The sequence below is a fragment of the Mesoplodon bidens genome (genome assembly GCF_964165515.1).
Source record: "Mesoplodon bidens genome assembly, chromosome: 1".
Taxonomy (NCBI): Eukaryota; Metazoa; Chordata; class Mammalia; order Artiodactyla; family Ziphiidae; genus Mesoplodon; species Mesoplodon bidens.
The window spans coordinates 14,913,916-14,935,446 of record NC_138176.1 but is presented as its reverse complement, the minus strand read 5'-3'; the positions used below and the strand labels follow the sequence as shown (position 1 = coordinate 14,935,446).

Sequence of the window (21,531 nt, the reverse complement as noted above, 5' to 3'; positions counted from 1 at the left end):
TTCAGCCTAATACTGCCGTTCCAGGCTCCTCAGTACGGTCCTTGATGAGCATGAGTGTCAGGCCTTGGACTAACCTCCTTCCTCAGCTGCAGGACACCTCCAGGAGCTGTGGGGTGGCAACACTGGGCTTTGGGGTCATTGAGGCATAGGTGACCCCACTGAGGTTCATCATCACTTTACCAGTTCCACAAACCTTGACTTTTCTTAAGCCCACTTGAGATAAGGAAGTTCATTCCTGGGCTTCCCTCAGCACCACCCTGCTCACCTCCAGCCTCAGAGTTCTCAGAAGGGAGGTTCACAAAAAAAGAAGCCATTTTCTACACTTGAAACCCTCCGGAAATTGCTGGCAACCTTAGTGCTTCTGGGATTGATTGAAGGGCATGAGTAGAATATGGAGCAACTGGAACTCTCGCCCAGCTGCCGACGGGAGTTCGTGCAGGTGCAGTCGCTGTAGGAAAGTGTTTAGGGCAGCAGCTCCTAAAGCTAAGCACGCACACACCCCAGGACCCGGCAATGCTACCTCTGGGGACAAACCTGAGAGAAACGAGTGCAAGTCTAACGAAAGACAGGTACTAGACTAGAAAGTTCCCAGCAGCATCGTCCATAACAGTCCCAAACTAGAAAGAACCCACGTGTCCACCAAAGCAGAATGGATACACCAACTGTGATAGATTCACACAGAAATGTACCATATAACACAGCAATAAAAAGGAACCAACTACAGATACATGGAACAACGTGGATGAATCTCAAAACCGTGTTGTGTGAAAGAAGCAAGATTCTAACCAGCACATACTGTATAATTCCACTTATATGCAATCCCAGAAGAGACCAAACTAATCTACGGTGACAGAAGTCGGAGCATGGTTATGCAGGTGGTGGTACAGGGATCATGAGAGACACTTCTGGCTGCTGGAAATGCTTTTCGATCTGGGGTGTATACACAGGAGTATACATTTGTCAAAACTCATTAAACTGTACTCAAGTTTTCAACTTAAGATTTATACATTTTGGAGCATCTAAATCATATGTCAATTTTAAAAACAGCTGGGCAGCACCTGGCTTTCACCCCCTCAGCCCTGAAGGAAAGCAAACACTTCCATCTTTCTTATCCCCGGGTCATAAACTATATTGTTTCCCAACAAAGCTGTATCTGAACAGTGTTTATTTGACTCTTTTGAGTGCCTCCACCAGCAGGGTTTTTACAACTCTGTCCAGCATCTTTGGAAGGATGCTCTCCACCCACCTCACCCCCAAAGTAACCAAGGGCTGTCTTCATAAACAGATGCTTCGGACTGCCCACTCCTACACGGCTCTGCCAGTGTCTGCAGGGCAATGAGATGAGTCTGGGCTTCCTGTTTCCAAGAGGATTTTGAGTGGGCGGCACTACAGCTTGGAGTTTCCCTGTTATCACTTGGGGAACACGATCTTTTGGCAACTGTACCTGTAAATTCAGATTAACAGAGCCTTTTGCCACCCCATAAAGTCAGTTTCCCTTTCCTCAAATCTCACTTTATAAACAGCCCTGCTCCCCGGCTGAGCTGGCTTTATGTGTTTATGATAACCTAGGTTCAAACCTGGCATGTACAGAGCCCTATCTATCCCCCACCCCCGTCCTTTTCTGAGGAATCCAAAGGATAAAGTCTGGTTATAAAAGGCCATGACCAACCTGCTGGGCTGCAGGTGGAAGCTCTGGGGCCACACAGTAAGTCACAGCCCCACGTGGGCAGGGAGCCGGGTAGGGGTAGGGCTACCAGGGGGATGTGGCCCAGAACAGGGGAGCACAGCAGTGCGAAGACCCTGGGTCCAGGGTCCGAGAGAGGTGCTGCCCGACTCCCTGTGTGCAGGGAGGCCTCAGCCTCAGGGTCCCCACCTCGAGGGAGGGCCCCATGTGTGCTGAGGGCCGCCCGCCCTGTCCGCCAGCCTCGTGCCTGTGCATCTGGTGTCCGTGCGTGTCTCTGTCTTCATCCCCGAACATGCTGCCCTCTTGGACCGTCGGCCTTCTCCTGCTGGCCACAGTCAGAGGTGAGGATGCTGCTACCATCCCTTTGGTGACCGGGCCTGGGCTGGCCTTTGGGGGAGACAGACAGAGGCATCATCATCATCTTCTTCCTAATTAACAGCCTTATTCTTATTGCATGAAACAGCAATCGCTACCAGTCGGGGAGTGATGACTCTGCGGTAAAGACAGGGCACCATGCTCAACAAGGATGATCCCAGCATTGTTCCATCCTCCTGCAAAGGCTCCAGTGGTTGGAGCAGGCGGCGGAGGTGGCAGGCAGCTGGGCCAGGTGGAGAGTGGGACGTTCTTGTCAGGGCCCCAGTACCCTCAGTCCCTAGGCATGGACAAGTGCACGTCTGCAGACTAAAATCCTGTGGACGTGTCCCCCTGTGAACTCCCGTCCTGCCCGGCCTCCTGCCCAGAGGAGATGCAGACACCCATGTTTTACTTGTCCTGAAACCTCCCTTGTTACCAAAGCCCCCCGAGCCCGAATCTGCTTATGCCCATCCCCCCACCTCCCCGCAGGTGTACCTCGCAGGTGCTCTCTTTCCCACACTGCCGGGTCTTCTCACCTCCTCTCCCATCAGTCAGAACCCTTCACTGCCTGGCTCGGGCCCCCAAACCCTGCTGAGTACAGTCTCCCCAAAAGCAGACATGGTCTCCTCCAGTCCCTGCAAGGGCTTTCTTCTGCATCCAGATCCTTCACCCTTGTCTCCTCAGCTTGTCCCCAGTCCCCTCTTGCCTTTCTGGAATTCCACCCCGGCCTTGCAGCCAGACCCGGCCCCCTGACAGAAGAGCCCGGGTGGGGTCTGGCTGTTCCTCAGGCCTTTCCAACCCCTCTTGGTCTCCTTCGCTGATCTGCTGCTTCCTCCTGCCCCAGACATGGGCATTCCCAAAGGTCACTCCAGGTGCCCTCCTCATCTTTCTGTTCCTCAGGACTGCTCCCTTGTCCAGTCCCCACCAGCACACCCCCAGTCCTCCCATGTTCCAGGCAGCTCCACCAGGGCCTCCCACCATGCCTCAAACTCACTTGTCCCACACCAGGCTTGGACAGCACCCCCTAGCCCCATCTCCCCACCTCTTCCTTAACTTCCTCTGCCATCAGGTCAGAACGCCTCTCCCCTGCCCCCAGGCTCCCCCACCTCTGAGCCACTTACACTTGGCTCCCACCCCGCTCACGGGCTCAGCACCCCCAGCACTTCCCCACTACCCACCTAACGCCCAGGTACCTTAACCTGGCATCGAAGCCCCTGCGCTTACCATCTGAAGCCAAGTTGCTTTAGCTTCCTGTGGCCTTTCCTGTGGGACTGTTCCCTCTTCCCAGAATGAATTCAACGCTGTCTTCATTCCTTCCCAGTTAGATTTCCTCTCTTTCAGGGCCGGGTTTCGATCTGATTTGTCTCTATGGCTCCCCAATTCCTACTTTTATTCCCAGTTAAGCTTCTCGGGTTCAAATCGTGGCTCCACCACTGGCTGTGGCCTTGGGTAGCTGACTTTTCATCTCCATGCCTTGGGCTCTTCTTCTGTCAAATAGAGGTAATATTCATTCCTTCCTCATGGGCTGTCTGGAGGCTAAACAGGCCAATACTGGTAAAACACTAGTGTGGTATCTGGTACATAGTAAACAACAAGTATTAACTATTACCGGTTTTTAAATGAATGACCAATATTTGGCTCCATCAGTTGAGGAAGCCTAAGAGAGAAAATCCATTGTAATCCTCTGGATTTGAAATTATGTCACCCCTGGTTATACTTGGGGTGACATAATTGTGAAAATATGTCATGGACTAGAGAAAGGACCCTCAGATTTAGATGGGGTTATTTAGGTCATCAACTGCATGTACTGAGTCCCTACTATACACAGTATGATGCAAAAATAAATTCTCCCTGTTCTTAAGACATTTACCTTTTCCAAGAACAACAGGGAAATCTGAAATGGCAGAGAATAATTTGGAAAAAACAAAGGTGAATAGAAGGATGACGTGAAGACATGTGGACTGGACAGATGCCCAGGAATGCCTACTGTGTGCACGGCCTGTGCTGGATGTAAGAGAGACCTCAAGACTCATTGAGTAGCATCTCTGTGCTACGACATTTGTAGACACTTGATAAACACCTGATGGTTGATGAGTGGATGTAAAGGGCCATCTGGGAGTTTCCTGCAAGAGGTAGTTTTAAGGCTGAAGGTTCTCAGGAATTCTCAGTGATTCCCCAACTTGCCTGATGAACAGGGGCACTTATTAAATATGCTGTTTCTCGGGCCCCACCCCAGACCCTCTGAATCAGAATCTCTGAGGGACGGGCCTGGGGGTGTGTATATGCTCATTCACCCTCAGCCCCCAGGTGGTCCTTATCAACACAGAAGTCTGAGGAACACTGACAGCAAAGATAAAGATGAGCACTGGCCTTCACCAGCCCTGAGCTGTACCCTGAAGAGTCCTCCCGAGTAGCTGAGATGACATTGCTCCTTCTCAGAACCTCACAAGTGTCCTGTTTGTTCCTCTTCCTGAGCCAGGAAAGGAGATCTGCTACAAACCTTTTGGCTGCTTTTCCGATGAAAAACCATGGACCAGGATCTTTCAGCGGCCTTTAAAGTTATTTCCCTGGTCTCCCGAGGACATTGACACCCACTTTCTTCTGTGTACAAATGAGAATCCAAATAACTACCAAGTAAGAGGGGCATAGAATGACCGCATGGTGGGGGATTTGGGCGCCCACGCTGGAGCCTTCACATGGTTGTCTGAGGAATAATTCACTGCCTTGGAACTTTTTACATGATGCTCCCTCACCAGTGTTAGACTTAGAGACATCTTTTAGCTCTCGGGATCATAAATCCCTTCGAGTATCTGATGAAATCTATGGACGCCCAACCGGGAAACTGACACATTCACACACTTGTGCACAGAACTGCAGGGCTTCCCAGGATTAGAACCCTGTTTGGGGAGGAAGGGGGTGTGAGCAGCTCTTATGGAGAAGCCCAGACCTATGTATCCCTGAGAGGGTCTGTCTTCTTTCCGAACCAGGCAGTGGAAGGAGCGTAGCCCCTCAGAGGGTAGGGATCGGGGGATGTAAATCCTTCCTCAGGAGCTGGAAGGGGAACAGGGGACATTTAATGACAAAGGAGAAATTTGGGGTCCCCTGGAGCAATTTTCAGTTCCCAGAAGGCCTGCCAGGTGGAGGCCAGCAGGCTTCCTCCAGGTGCTCAGAAGTGAACAGGAAGAACTTGCTTAGAACTCAAGCAGCTCACAGCTCTGACCCCAAACCAAGTTTGAGAGAGCAGGGTGTCTGTCTATAGGTCCCCGAGGTCACCTACTGTTGGATTCTAGGTGACAAACTACCCACCCAGAGTCCCCATTTAAAAAGACAATTTTTTAAAATAAAATATATTTTATGCAAAAAAAAAAAAAAAAATCCTGAGAAGGGATTCATAGGCTTCTCCAGATGGCCAAAGAGGTCTTGGCACAGAAAAGCTGAGGAACCCCTGGGCCAGAAGCATCAGGCATGAGGGGAGATGCACCTCAATGGAGCAGGAAGGGTTAAATGCATAAAATAAAAAACACTGGATTAAAAAGGACACTAATTATACTGGAAAACAGTTATCAGAACATTTAAAAAGATAAATATGGGATATAGTAATATGTGTGCTGCTTTATTATCTCACTAAATAACAAGGTCTAGGGGTTGGTCTAATAACTTCTGTAATTTTAAATAGTAATGAGTACAAATGATATTTTTAAATATCTGTAACAACTGTAATATAAAATGAAAATATCTGCCACCTCTATTGGTGACAGTGTATTGCTAAGTCTGCTATGTTTGTTGCTCAATTTCACAATTAACAAAAATGCTACATGTCAGTATAGAAAAATCAATAAACTTGGACGTTCTGAATCTATCCTCCAACCCTAAGTCAGGAACTCCTGTTCTAGCCTCACCCAACTTCTTGGGAGTTGAATCTGTCACCTTGGTCTTACAGGAATGGGCTCTAATGGGTCTGTGGCTTGGAAAGGCCAACATTCAAATTCATCTTTTCTAATTTAACCAGCGGATCAATGTCACTGACCTAGCCACCATCGAGGCTTCAAACTTCCAACTGGACCGCAAGACGCGCTTCGTCATCCATGGCTTCCTAGACAAGGGGGAGGAGGACTGGATAATTGACCTGTGCAAGGTAGGCACTCACCCTCCTCACCTGGTGAGAGCAGCGCCCAGCACATGGAGTCAAACGCTGCATCCCGAGGCTGGGAAAGGATAACCTCCCAGGAGAGATGGGTCCATCCTAAAACCACTGAGGAAAACTCAGGTTCTCATGGGCACCCAATGTCAAGGTCTCCCAACCCATGAACCTCTAGTCAAACATCTCCTTATGAGGCTGAAAAGACCCAGAGTCCAATCAGAAAGTCCCAGAGGTGGAGACAACAGCAAATTACCTGGCGTTTGTCTCTGATGGTTTATATAAAACCCTTGTATGTCATAAAAAATACTTTACCCCCCACAGCACTACTATCCAAAAGCATTTTCTGTGATGATGGAAATGTTCTATATCTGCACTACCTGAATCAGGAGTCACTGGCCACCTGTGCTTACTGAGCACTTGACTTGTGGCTAGTGTGACCAAAGAACTGAATTTTAAATTTTATTTCATTTTAATTAATTGTAAAGAGCCACACGTGGCTTGTAGCCACAGTATTGGACAGTGCAGCTCTAGAGTGATCATGAATATTAGTAATGAATTATTATTCATACCATCCATTTCCTGAGCACTTACTGTGCGTCTGGCATTGTGCTAATCATTCCACAGTCCTTGTCCCGTTTAACCCTCCCAGCCACGCGGTGAGGCAGCCACAGTTATGGTTCTCATTTTATAGATGAAGAAATTGAGGCAAAGAAAAGTTCAGTGCTTCCCCAAAGTTGAATCCAGGGGTGGAATGCGAAACGAGGTCTTCTGTCCACAAGACACCACAATCCCGTGTGTCTACAGCTTTAGCCTGTAGGAGGTGCCCATGGCACGGCTCTTAGAGGCTTAAGCTGCGCTGGGATAAGACCTTGAGCAGCTTCTGCCCAAGCGCTCTTTGTTCTTCTTGGTCTGGGGTTTCACACGTGCCTCCTGAGTTCCAGAGGAAGGCTATGTGGACCTGGAAATTGGAGAGCCGAGGGTATGTGGTCCACCATGATGCCTTGACCCCCCAGCCAACCACTCCCAACTTCAAAATTCAGTCCAGGACGTCCCCAAATGAACAAAGGATATAGTGTAGCCCTTTCTGATATTTCTTCCCTCCACTCCCCAAGGGACCAGTATCTGTGCTTGGGTCACACTACATGATACAAAAAATGCATGTATCCGGGAGAGTTGTCTCCTACTTCGGTCTAAATTTCATCTTATTAAACTTGTCCCTCAATACTTTATATCTCCCATCAAAGCATTTTTGGGAACATAAAAGCAGCCTCTCTGTGGCTTCAACTATCTAGTATAAGGGTCTGCAAACTTTCCTGTAGAAGAGAAGGTAATACATATTGTAGCATTTGTGGGTCATATGGTTTCAGCTCATATGGCTTCTGTTGTAGCTATGAGGCAGAGATGAACGCTATGTAAACAAATGGGTGTGGCTGTTTGCAATAAAACTTCATAAAAGCAGTTAGCAAACTACTACCCGAGTGGATTTGGCACTCAGGTAGTAGTTTGCTAACCCCTGACCTCGTAAGTCATCTTTCTGACCTGGTTGTGTCAATGATCATCTGTAAAACCTTAGACAAGTCACTCTGTTCCAGGCCTCAGTTTCCACATCTGCTAAGTGGGAGTAAGTATACCCAGTTCATAGCACTGTGGTGTGGACCAGGACAAGTGTGAGGATTATTAAAGCTCTGACACAAGCTAGATGCTTGACGGTTGTGAATTCCTATCTCTGGAGTGTGCAACCCGTGGCTGTTAATAAACTGGTTTCTCCCTCATGTTTGTCTTTCCCAGAAAATGTTTAAAGTGGAGAAGGTGAACTGCACGTGTGTGGACTGGAAGCGCGGGGCCCGCACAGGATACACCCAAGCTGTCCACAACACTCGGGTCGTGGGAGCGGAGATAGCTTACTTAATACAAGGGCTGTCGGTAACCCCCTGCCTGGTCCACGTCCTGTGGGTAGGGGGCAGGGAGAGGGGCAGGCCAGTGCCCCGTGGCACCCAGGGGCAGCCTGGGGACCCATGGGTAGAGGCAGAGCCTGAAAGCCGGGAGCCCAAGAAGGGCCTTTGCTACATGAAGCTGCAAACTTCCTCCCTCCGGGGTTGTCCTGAAGATCCCTAGCTGTGGGGCCTGAGGCAGACTAACCTCTTCAAGCCTCAGTTTCCCCTTTTGAAATAAGCCTTCCTTGCAGGCTGTTCTGGGAATTGTAGAGCAGGCTGGGCTGCGCTGAAGTTCTCAGCCCAGATGAGTCTTCGCTCTCAGGGAAGGTCCCTTACAGCCTCCAGGAAGGTCGAGTCTGGAGACCCCCAGAGCCCGGCCCATTACCACGTTCTGCACTGGCCCAGCCCCTGCCGGGGACAAGGGGAGGGAGGTCCGCGGTGGGCTGCGTGTGGCAGCCGGCAGAGCACTGCCAGTCCCAGCCAAGGCGGCCTGCAGGTGACGCGCTGGTCGCTGGTCAGCACCGTTACCCCGCGCGCCAGCCAGACCCCGGGACCTGCAGACTGTGGCCAGCCAGGGGCCAGGTCGCGCTGTCCTAGGCGGCGGCCTGGAGCCGGGGGTCGTTCCTCCCGAGTTTCCAGCCTGGGTGCTGGCCCGATCCCCACTCCCCGAGAGCCGGCGCGTCCCCACCCGTTGCTCTGGGACCTGACGCTCCTTCCCTCCGCAGACCCAGCTGGGCTATGGCCCCGAGAACGTGCACCTCATCGGCCACAGCCTGGGCGCGCACACGGCCGCTGAGGCGGGCAGGAGGCTGGGGGGCCGCGTGGGCAGGATCACAGGTAGGGGCGCTGGGCCGGGGTTGGGGGCGGGCGCCGGCCCAGCCAGGGGAGCAGGCGGTGGAAGGCGAGACCCGCGCGCTTCCCACGGCCAAGGGCGCCCCTTCCGGTCCTCCTGGAACTGGTTTTAGGCGGTGCAGGGGACTTAAAAATAATTGTTCATATATTTTCATGTGTACTAGAAAATACACGATTGTAAGCAAAAATACATTTAAAAAAAAAGAAAAATATAACTAACACGTGAAAGTCATGACTTCAGGGTTATTATTGCTAGAGTATGGCAAAGTTTTTTTAAAAGTGAGCTGATTTTTGAAAAAAATCAATTCATCAGTTTCACAAATATTTATTGAATGTCTGTGCTGTGCCAGGACAGGCAGACAATGAAAGTGACTAGCTGAGACCTGCCATAGGAGGTGTTCAGTAAAGAATGAATGGAGGGGGCTTCCCTGGTGGCGCAGTGGTTGAGAGTCCACCTGCCGATGCGGGGAACACGGGTTCGTGCCCCGGTCCGGGAAGATCCCACATGCCGCGGAGCAGCTGGGCCTGTGAGCCACGGCCGCTGAGCCTGCGCGTCCGGAGCCTGTGCTCCGCAACGGGAGAGGCCACAACAGTGAGAGGCCCGCGTACCGCCAAAAAAAAAAAAAAAAAAAAAAAAGAATGAATGGAGGAAGGGAGGAAGGAAACACTAGGCAGAATGAATACACAGACATAGACACAGACCACCGTTTGGTGCACGGTATCAGTATGTAACTTACACAAACTGTTCAAGTCAGCATTTAATGAATGCGTCTGTTGCTCTGGGCACCAGGCTAGGCTTCGGGTGAAGGATAAAGGGTCAATAGTTCATGTTTACCTAGAATTTTTCAGTTTGCCATGTCCCTTCTCTTACATCTTTTCATGGGATTTTCACAGTAACCCTGCCAGGGGAGTTACTGTTATTCCCACTTTCCAGGTTCAAGGAGAACAGGCACCTGGCCTTGCGCAGAGCCAGCACTAGATGTAGGTCACCGAGTCCTGAGGGCCCTGCTCCTTCCACCTTCTGCTTCTCTCTCTCTCTCTTTTTTTTTTTTCTTTTTTGCGGTACGCAGGCCTCTCACTGTTGTGGCCTCTCCCGCTGCAGAGCACAGGCTCCGGATGCGCAGGCTCAGCGGCCACGGCTCACGGGCCCAGCCGCTCCGCGGCATGTTGGATCTTCCTGGACCGGGGCACGAACACGTGTCCCCTGCATCAGCAGGCGGACTCTCAACCACTGCGCCACCAGGGAAACCCTCTGCTTTTCTTTGGAGATGAACTGGGCACAGCCCCTGCCTCAGGAAATCCACAGTCTAGTGCAGGAGGCAGACAACTAAGTAGGCAACTAAAAGCCAAAGCAGAGTTAACTAATGCAAAAGAATCCTATGCCATGAGGAGGGAATGAGCCAAGAAAGGAGAGGCTACATTTTCCATGAAGAGGTCGTGTTTGAGGGGGTCTTGGAGGGGAGAGAGATTAGGGGAGAAGGTGGGGGAGCGAGCGGCAGGCCGGGGGCCATGACCGCAGACACAGGGGAATGGACTGTGCAGGGCTCGGAGACTGTGGAGGAGCTGGGCCAGGCCCGGGAGCTCAGTCTTGGAGGGCAGTGGCCAAACAGAACATGTGTGAGGGAAAAAAGGAAAAGGGAGACACGGGGAGCAAGGGTACCATCCCGATCTTCCATGACGCCAGGCAGTGGGGATTTCTGGATGTTCTGTGACGGGCAACGACCCCACTGGCAGCCTTTCTGTCCCAGCCTCTCTCCCAAGCAGACCAGGAGCTGCAGACTCAATTCTCCAAGCTATGACTGCTGGGGCGTGGGGTGCTTTGCCCAGGAATCCCCATGGATTTTGTGTGTACAGGGTTTAGATCCTGGGTGGTCTTAGCGTGCAGCCTCCCTGTCCACCTCCCCCTTCTTAGGGCTGGACCCGGCACAGCCATGCTTCCAGGGCACGCCAGAGGAGGTTCGGCTGGACCCGTCCGATGCCATGTTTGTGGATGTGATTCACACAGATTCTGCTCCCATAATCCCTTTCCTGGGTAAGTTCCTCACCCCACCTCTCAGGGACCAGGGCTATAACTGATGAGAGCAGGTCCAGGCATGTGCCCCCTGCCACCCTCCCCCACCTGCACACACATACCACAGGGTGGTATTCAAAATGGTTAACCAATCAGTCAAAATGGGTGTTTGGGCACCAACCAGTCAAAACGGGTGTCAGCCACAAACAAACAGCCAGTTCAGTGCCAGTGATATCAGCCTGAGGCCCCAGGTAGGACAAAAGTCTTCTATAACCTGTGGAAGCCTCACTCAGTCTCCAAACTCTGCATCCTTCCCTAGTCTGTCAGTAACCAGAGTGGTATTTATTATGGATGTTTGACCTGTACTTGCAAAATGCAAAGGTAATTTTTGCATTTTTTTTCTTCTTTTGTCAAAGCTTTGCTTACAGTTTGTTTTGTTGGAGATTAAATATCGCCCTTAATTGAATTCTTCTAAAATTAACATTCTTTTTTCAATATTTTCTTGTATAACCACTCATGAAATGTGCCAATAAAAGGTATGTTTTTGATGATCCTGTCACTTATGGAATGTTTACCATGTGCTGCATTGAACATTTTGCATACATTAGCTCATTAATCATTGTAAAAACCCTGAAAAGTGGGTATTGTTTTTACCACTTCATAGCTGAGGAAACTGAGGCTCAACAAGGTCAAGTAACTGATCAAGTAATTGTCAAGTAATTGTCAAGTAATTGTCAAGATCACAGATATGTAAGAAGAACCAGGATGTGATCACAGGTCTGTGTGCTTCAAAATCCAAACCACCTAGCCATTATGCTGTGGTTCTCAATATAATAACAAAGTTTACGTGGTCTCAGTGTAACACTATAATGTAGAAACCAAAATTTTAAAATGAATAAAGTAATAAAAAGTGCACCAGCCCTGCCCTGATATGTGTCTTCTGGTGCATAATGGTATCAGGACACCGATGATGGTATCGTGTTGTTCAGGGCCTCCCCAAGACAGACAGACAGACACAAATACACATGTGCCCGATCACCCAGAGCCTACCTCCCCCCTCATCTTACGTCCTCTGCTCTCTCCTCCTTTCTTTTTTTTTTTTTTTCGGTACGCGCGCTTCTCACTGTTGTGGCCTCTCCCGTTGAAGAGCACAGGCTCCGGACGCGCAGGCTCAGCGGCCATGGCTCACGGGTCCAGCCGCTCCGCGGCATGTGGGATCTTCCCGGACCGGGGCACGAACCCGTGTCCCCTGCATCGGCAGGCGGACTCTCAACCACTGTGCCACCAGGGAAGCCCCAACTCCTTTCTTGTCTTGCCAAGTGCTCGTCTGAGAACTTTTGCGGAGCCAGAGTCAGGGGGGCTGCACTGTGGGGAGAAGTTGCCAAGAAGGCTCTTGCTCCCATTGGAAGGAGTTGAACGCTCTTCGTGGCCACCACCTGACTCTGGGACCACTTCCCTCCCACTCACCTCTGCTGCCAATGTTTCAGGTTTTGGAATGAGCCAAAAGGTGGGCCACCTGGATTTCTACCCAAATGGAGGAAAGGAAATGCCTGGATGTCAGAAAAAATACCCTGTCAACCATCATTGATATAAATAGAATATGGGACGGTATGTAAATGAGAGAAGCAAGACAGCAGCTGCTCCACTTGGGGAGAAGGCAGGTGGTGTGGTCTGTGCCGGGCATTTTCACAGCAGTGGCATGAGATAGTTACTCTGGTTAGCCCCATTTTACAGACGAGGAAATGGGGTCGGCAAAGTGATAAAACTTGCCCAAGGCCACCTTATATTTAAGCCCAATTCCTGGCTGCCAAGCCCGACCCCATGCCCAGCCTGCGCCTTTTCCCCCTTAGCAGGATGCTGAGACGTGGGCCGCATCAGGTAGGACCCAGCTTTGCCTTTGGCCCCCATCCTTCCTTCAGTGCAGGCTCCTCGAAGATCTGCAGAGTATAAGCAAAGATTTGGAGGGTTTTGACTTTCTTGCCATTTGCTATTGTCAGGTGCTAGGGATGGAAAGGGATTGAGCTGGTAAGAAGACGATGGGGGGAAGGGGGAGCATGGACGTGCCCTGTGGGTTTGAGGGGCACGTGCATGGAGGTGGAGGCCTGGGGGTCTGGGGGACGAGCCTTGTACGTATCTCCATTTATCTGAGAGAGCAGGCCCAGCACCCCTAATGTTAGGTGATCTAAAGTACCATCTCCATTAGCCGTCCCTTGTTCTGGCCTGGGGCTATTCCTGTTGCCCCTCCCCTGAGAACAGGCTTCACTCTCCTCCCTAAAAGTGGAGGCTTGGAGTCTGTGATCGTCTCGTTTTAGTCTTTATTTTTTCTGAGCAGGGAGTTCCCCGAGGCCAGGGGCTGTAGCCTGGGAGACCCGGACTCCTCAGGACCCTGCGCAGGGCCTGGCGCAAAGCGAGCTCTGTGTCCAGCTTGTTACCTTGAGCTGAGCGGCCTTCCGTGGCATTTTAATCTTGCATGTGCTTCATGTGAAAGAGCAGAGTGGATAAAACAATAGCCAACATCCCCCGACAGTCGGTGGAGCTTTTCACCTCCTCTCTGCTCAGCACCAGGTAACTCGAGGGGTGGCTCCTTGGCTGATCTGCTTTCTGAAAGAACACCAGAGTCACAGTGAGGGCTGCCCCCTCTCAGATGGGACGAGCAGGGCACACATAATAGGAAGGAGCCCAGGTTTAATTAGAGAGGTGACCGGTCGCTGGAATGTGCTTCTGTTGTGTGCGTGCCGAGTCACCCTGGCCGCTGAGGAACAGTGACATCCGCTTACTTCTCTAACATGGAATCCCTGGGCAGCAATTTTGGATGAAAGAGACAGTTAAGTTCGAAACAGGTCCTATTGTCTGGTAACGAGTGTTGGTGTGGGGTGCGCGGGACTGGGGGGCTTATGGAGAGCTAATCCCCCAAGCACAAAGGGCAACATTCCTTTCCCCACGGGTGGCGGATGCAGCCCGGCAGACCCCCCAGCAGTGGTCCCCAGGTATGCCAGGGTCACTGTGGATCACTCCATGGGAAGTTTGTACCTAGTAGCTGGAGACAGGAAAAGACAATTTCCCAAACAAGAGGACTTTGGTTTAAAGAGAAAGACGGTAAATAAAATGCAGTGAAAGAGTAGCCAGAGGCCATGGGGACCTTGCTCTCCATTGCTTTTACCTTATGCCTGGAGGAGTAAAAAGGAAGAATTTCTCAGCCTGAGACCATAGACAGAAAAGCTTGGTTCACGCGAAAGGTGAAGTATGATATGTCTCTAACCAACGCCCCCCACTCCCCCAAGCCTTCGTTATTCATTTACGTTACATGCGTGGCCCCCGGGGATTAGACAGAGGTGCGCTTGTTAGACCTTCTCATTCCCTAACACTTGCCTAGCCCTGAGGGGGACCACCCCAGAAAATGGACAGTGCCGGGGAGAGGAAAGTGACTCCGGCCAACCACCACTACTAAACAAGCCCCCAGCTTTTCTACTTGCCCCAAAGTATGTCAAGGTCAATGACAGAAATTTTGAATTGTGACCAAGGTGTTCAGGGGCAGCAATACCCACCTGTGAAATGCGGAGGTGATTCCTCGCTGGGTCAGAATGGTTCGGGCTTCAAAAGTTTAATGCCTCTTGTGAGCGCCCTTGGCCTTTGCCTTCTCAGGAACCCAAGACTTTGTGGCTTGCAATCACCTAAGAAGCTACAAGTATTACTCAAGCAGTATCCTCAGCCCCGAAGGCTTCCTGGGCTACCCTTGTGCGTCCTACAATGAGTTTCAGGAGGTAGGTCACACCCGGGGCCCAGGGAAGTTGGTGGTGATGGTGGTGTTGTCCCTTTGGCTTGGAACAGAGCAGAGATGTAACTCCACAGCTAACGAGAGGAGGCACTAGAAATGCTGAGGCTCACAGAGCCTTCCTCCCAGGAATAGGATGGGTAGGAGGGGGACAGCACAGACTTGAACTGTGCTGGGCCTTCCCTAGATCCCCAACTTTTCATTCTGGAAAATTCCCAGTGTGTGCAAGGATGCATGGGTAGATGGATGCATGCATGCATGGATCAGTGGATGGGGGATAAGGGGTAGAATGGATACATGAATGGAAGGAAGCATAGGTAGATGAGAAGATGGATGAGGGAGGGAGGGATGGATGGATGGATGGATAGATAGGAGGATGGAAAGGAAAATGCGTGAGTCAAAGGCCTACGACTCACAGACAGACTGTTTTCTTTCACTAGAGTGGCTGTTTCCCTTGTCCTGCTGAAGGATGCCCCAAAATGGGGCACTATGCTGACCAATTTCAGGGGAAAACCAGTGCTGTGGGACAAACTTTTTTTCCTGAACACAGGAAGCAGTGGTAACTTTACTCGTAAGTTTCCATTTTACTCATTTAAAAATTCTTGCAAATAATTTTAGAGTATCAGCCTTATTAGGACCCTTGGGAGCAATTGACAGAAACTCACCTCCAACCAGTTTAAGCTATAATGGAAAGACAGTAGGATGGCATTTGTCTTGGATCTCAAGTTCACCCCTTTAACCAAAAATACTGATCAATGGAATAAAGTACAGTGATTGGCCCAGGCTGGGTCACATGTCCACCCACCCCAGTGGCAGGAAAGATGGATCCATTAACAGAAGAGGGCAAGGTGGGGCAAAGCCACTGTAAGTCAAGACGTCTCCTAGCTAAATACCTCTTCTGCCAGTCCCCCTGCACACACACAAGCACACTGCATTTCTGTTGTTGTTTTGCCCAGCTTCTCATGAAAAAAGTACAAGATAGCAAAATGATCAAGATTCTTTTGTTATAAATAATATCACATGGTAGCCGAATAGAAGAGCAATTCTTTTTCAATGGATTTTTACATTTAAAAAAATGTATATAGCACTTCACAAAACTCTTTTCGCATACAGTATTTCATGTAATCTTCACAATATTTATCATGAAAGATCACGGTTTGGCGCTCTCTATAAAGCCTTATGTGCATGTTCCTTTAACCCAGTCATTCCACTTCTCAGAGTGTACCTTAGGAAAATACTTGCATGGGAAAGTGCTCAAGGGTGTTCGCTGCAGCACTGTTTTTAATACCAGAAGATTGGAGAGAGGAACCTGGATACCCACCAATTGGTAAACCACCAAATACTGTACAGAACCGCTCAAAAGAAGGAGATAGCTCTATGTGCTGAGGAGAGATCTCTAAGGCATATTTAGTGAAAAGGCAAGTGACAAAACAGCCTGCAACATGTCATGTATCAGTCAGGGTCCCAACAGGAGACAGACTTCATCCAAGTGGCTCAAATGGAGAGATTTTACTGAAGGGCCTCCTGTTAGAGGTGTGGGCAGGGTTAAAGGAACAAGCAAGATTTTCATGTTAAATTTTTACTTACCCATATTCATATTTTCCAGAATTTTATAATAAAATATTTTTCTCTGTAACAAGAAAAAAAAGAAGCAAGGGATGCTGAGGCCCCCGGAATCTGGTGGCTATGCAGCTCCCAGAATGCAGGGAAGGAGGGAGTTTCTGCAAGACTCATGGTTCTGGAGCAAGGGGGGAGCCAGGGAGATGACACCTGCACCTCTCTCCTCCTGCCTTCTGACCTCCTGCATACACCTCTTATTGGCTAAACCCAGCTAAAAGCCAGCAGCGAGGATCCTGGGGTGGGAGGCAAACATTCTGGAACACAGGGCAGGACAGAGAAAGGGAATCATTCTGGGGTGGGGATGGGTGGAGCGAATAGAGGATAACAGCACGTACTATTTAAAGAAGGGAAAAGAAGCCTGTATTCTTTTATGTACATAGTTGTGTGAGAGAAAGAGAAAGAGAAAGCTCTAGATCAGCATATCTCAACCTCACACTACTGACATTTGGGGCTGGATAATTCGTTGTTGTAGGCGTCTGTCCTGTGCATTGCAGTTTGTTTAACAGATCCTTGGTCTCTACGCACTAGATGCCAGTAGCTCTCCACACCCACCCCACCTCACCCGCAGTGTGACAACCAAAGAAGCCTCCAGATTTTGCCAAATGTCCCCAGGGAGGCAAAATCTCCCCCTGATTGGGAACCACTGGACTTGATTAAGTATAGAGACCAAAGTGGTGACGTCAGGGTGACGTCAGGGAAGGACCCGGGATGCAGGGCAGGTAGATGGGGAGCTGATGAAGGTTGTTTCTTCTTTTAATTTATCTGGGTTGTTTTTCTATTGAGAATATGTCCGTTGCATGTGAAAATAGCAATAAACTAAAAGAGCGGTAGGTGATTTATCCAAACATTAGAGCCACAAGCATCTCCCTCTCCCTGTGGCTTTTCTGGGGATGGCCAGTGATGTGTACCCAGAGTACACAGGTGCAGTAACTGGCTGCCTTGCATCCATCAGGGCACATACATTGCTGTATCAACAAGAGATTGTGCTGAAGTATAAGATTTACTTCCTCTGGAGTCCCTCACCCCCACCTACAATCTGAATCCCGGGACCCCAAACCTCGCTTAAGGAAATCATTACTCACGTTCACCCTTACCTCTCATCCGCGGGGGACTTAGAGCTTGGAACAAGACTGCGTCCACGGGGTCATTCTTTTCAACAAGAGGAGTTAATCGAATGATTGTATTTCTTTCAACATGTTGGAGATATAGGGTCTCTGTCACACTGGCTGGAAAAAAGAAAGTGAGTGGTTACATCAAGATTGCTTTGTATGGAAGTGATGGAAACTCAAAACAATATGAAATTTTCAAGTAAGTTTGATAGTAAAGTGAAATGACCACACTTTCCATAATAGATTCTTTATACAAGATTGGGTATAAACTGCTTTATAAATCTAGCTATCTATTATACAGGACCATTGAATCCTGGAATGTCAAAGCTGGAAGGAAGGCTTAGCATCTGGTTCAATCACCCCATTTTACACACGAGAGGAGTGAGGCCCAGAGGGGGACTGGCTATTTAAAATGAGACAAATGCTGACTCCTTTTGGATTGTCAGTCATTGCTTCCTGACTTAGGTTTTATGAAAATCAAATTCTCCTTAGGCCAGGCACGTTTGTATGGCAACTCCCTTCCCGGCAACACACACACAGGAAGCCTGAGGCCAGCTTCTCGTTGCTGTGGTAGCCTCAGCACCTACTTTTGCTGGACATATGAGGTACTTGGTAAATGTGTGTTGGATGAATGCATAACCGTGCTGTAAAAAGAGATTCTGTTTTTTGCACGAACTTTTCCATAATAATTGTCGTGTTAAGTTAAAATTCTTTGACAACTTCCTGCGCTACATATGAGGGGCTAACAAATGACCTCGGCTGACCCACAGGCATCTTCTAACATAAGACGTTGCATTAATATAGTCCTGCAGTGAACTAATAGGGTTAATATGCCACCCCAAATACTTAACTTCCCTCTAGGGACAAACTAAGACAATGGAAATCTAGAGTCCAGTATTTTTTACAGGTCTGTTCTTCACAAATACATTTGTGTTTTAGCAGCCCCTGGATGTGCATGAAGTCATACAACCTATTTTCAGAAAACCAGAAACAGCAGCCGTTGTTTGAAGAAAAAATAAATTGCTGTCGTCCTATGTATTTATATATCCAGCTGATATAACATTTTCTGTCTATGTTTTCAGAGGATCTCTCCAACCAGATGCAAGTCATATGCATGACATTGATGTGGACTTCAATGTAGGAAAAGTCCAGAAGGTCAAGTTCCTCTGGAACAACAATGTGATAAATCTCTTCCGGCCCAAACTGGGGGCTTCCCGAATTACAGTGCAAAGTGGTGAAGACAGGGCTGAGTGAGTATCTTTTATTCCATCTAAGTTTTATTTTCTATATTTAGCTATCGATGTATTCACCAATCCATCCATGTGTCCAGTCACCCACCTACCCATATGCGTATTCATCGACTCCTCCATTCATCCAGCCCTTTCCGCTCATCCACCTACCTATCCACTTATCCATCCAGCCATCTCTCCAGACCTGTCTCCTCACCCTTCTGGCTGTTCAGCCATCCATCCATTCATCTACCCAACTATTCATCTCAACTCTCCATCTATCCATCCAATTTACTTTGAAAAATCAATCATTTTCCTTAAGCCAAATTCAACTTGACAGGAGCAAGGCCTCAGTGGTAAGGCATACATTGATTCAAGGAACAGGCAAATGTGAAACTCTTTTACCTTAAGCAATAAGGAAGACACGTGCAGTACTTGTAGGAAATCTCTGAGTTAATTTCAGCTGGGGTGCAGGTATTAATGTAAATTGTTTTGTTTGGAGACTACGGCATGTGTTGGGATCTAGCTTATGGGGGAAAGCTCTTCTCATTTGGAGGAAATAGAATCTTACTTGGTAGGAGTTGGGAGAGTACCTAATTGTGTTTAAAATATGGAAACTCCTAACTGTGTTTAAAATATGATCCACCTTAAAAGAAGATCATCATTGCTAGGCCCAAAACCCCCTAGACTTTGAAAATCTTTGGTCTGACCACTGATTCACTCTCAGCTCATTAAAAGCCCAAGGAGGGGAGGAGGTTCTTTGAGTGGATTTGTTGGCTGAGAGTCACTTGGACTCTGCCTGGTGTAGCAAAAAGCTTTTCAGTCAGAGAGGTCCGAATCCCAGCGAGCTGGCCAAAAGCTGTTTACTCATCTGAGGTCACGCTTCCACAAGCAAACGAGCCTCATGCTGGAAATGTTTTCTTTCACAGGTATAATTTTTGCAGCAGCGACATGGTGCAAGAAGACATTTTACAAACTCTGTACCCTTGTTAAAAATGTGGTGGCCTCAGAAGGCCTAAATAGACACTTCCCCAAAGAAGATATACAGATTGCCAACAAACACATGAAAGGATGCTCAACATCACTAATCATTAGAGAAATGCAAATCAAAACCACAATGAGATATCATCTCACACCGGTCAGAATGGCCATCATCAAAAAAATCTACAAACAAACAAACAAAACAAAAAAAATCTACAAACAATAAATGCTGGAGAGGGTGTGGAGAAAAGGGAACCCTCTTGCACTGTTGGTGGGAATGTGAATTGATACAGCTACTATGGAGAACAGTATGGAGGTTCCTTAAAAAACTAAAAATAGAACTACCATACGACCCAGCAATTCCACTACTGGGCATATACCCTGAGAAAACCATAATTCAAAAAGAGTCATGTACCAAAATGTTCACTGTAGCTCTATTTACAATAGCTCGGAGATGGAAACAACCTAAGTGTCCATCATTGGATGAATGGATAAAGAAGATGTGGCACATATATACAATGGAATATTACCCAGCCATAAAAAGAAACGAAACTGAGTTATTTGTAGTGAGGTGGATGGACCTAGAGACTGTCATACAGAGTGAAGTAAGTCAGAAAGAGAAAGACAAATACCGTATGCTAACACATATATATGGAATCTAAAAAAAAGAAAAGAAAATGGTCAGAAGAACCTAGGGGCAAAACGGGAATAAAGACACAGACATAGAGAATGGACTTGAGGATACGGGGAGGGGGAAGGGTAAGCTGGGACAAAGTGAGAGAGTGGCATGGACATATATGCACTACCAAACGTAAAATAGATAGCTAGTGGGAAGCAGCCGCATAGCACAGGGAGATCAGCTCAGTGCTCTGTGACCACCTAGAGTGGTGGGATAAGGAGGGTGGGAGGGAAGGAGATGCAAGAGGGAAGAGATATGGGGACATATGTATATGTATAGCTGATTCACTTTGTTATAAAGCAGAAACTGACACACCCTTGTAAAGCAATTATACTCGAATGAAGATTTTAAAAAATAAAAAAATAAAGGAGAAATGATTTTTTAAAATGTGGTGGCCTCTTTATCTTTATGATAATAAAATTTTTAATGGCCTTGTTTTGACGTTGAAGTATTAGTTTGATCTTGAGGTGTTAGTTTGACATTCTCTATGTTCTGGGGTCACATTTCAGAAAATATTTGGGGGGCTGGAGCCACTTGGCCACAGGTAATGCCTAGAACATCCCACCGGTCCGCCTCTGCCACCATCTCTCTCAGGGCACTTGGTGTGGCCTGTCCTAATGTATTTTATATCCTTAGACAGTGAAATTCTGTCCTGTTTGAAAAGGTTGCTCCCACACGTTGCCCACTCAGCTTTCAGCATCCTGAGGGAGAGAGAAGACCCCGTGTGAGAGCAGCCTGTGGCATGAGTGACAAGCTCTGAGCATTATTTAGGTGAAACCTGCCTGCGCCATGGAGGAAGGGCTTTAAAAGAAGGTTTAAAAGAAAACCCCACATCCAGGCCACACCCTAGACCACATGGAATTTCTGAGTTGGGGCCCAGCACCAGTACGTTGTAAAACTCCTTGGAGACGTGCACCCAAGGTTGAGAACTGCCTTGTGCGTTTCCTTCTAAGAGTTTGTAACGACACTTTCTAATCTTTCCTCTTGCCAGTTCTCTGAGTGTGATACAGAACTTAAATGCCCAGCTCTGCAGGAAGGGGGAGCTCACCTTGGGTCCCAGCTGTCTCTTTCCCTGTACTACGTGGGCTAGCTTCTTCACTTCTCAACCTCGACACACCTGGGAATAACAGTAGCCCTCCCTCACAGGGTGGCTGTGATGATTAAA

The 21,531-nt window shown here is 48.6% G+C and overlaps 1 protein-coding gene across 1 annotated transcript; it reads left to right on the top strand.

Annotated features, from left to right (window-relative positions):
* Positions 1-1,976: 1,976 nt before the first annotated feature.
* On the top strand, positions 1,977-19,808 carry LOC308615376 (pancreatic lipase-related protein 2-like; the record flags this gene model as incomplete). The annotated part of the gene is given in 14 exon segments (XM_081230768.1): positions 1,977-2,025; positions 4,518-4,672; positions 6,048-6,173; positions 7,968-8,102; positions 8,839-8,950; positions 10,878-10,997; positions 12,464-12,537; positions 12,539-12,584; positions 14,619-14,737; positions 15,189-15,281; positions 15,283-15,319; positions 17,535-17,676; positions 18,560-18,727; positions 19,636-19,808. Coding segments are annotated over 14 exon segments (1,440 nt in total). The 3' UTR covers positions 19,700-19,808.
* Between the last annotated feature and the right edge of the window lie 1,723 nt (positions 19,809-21,531).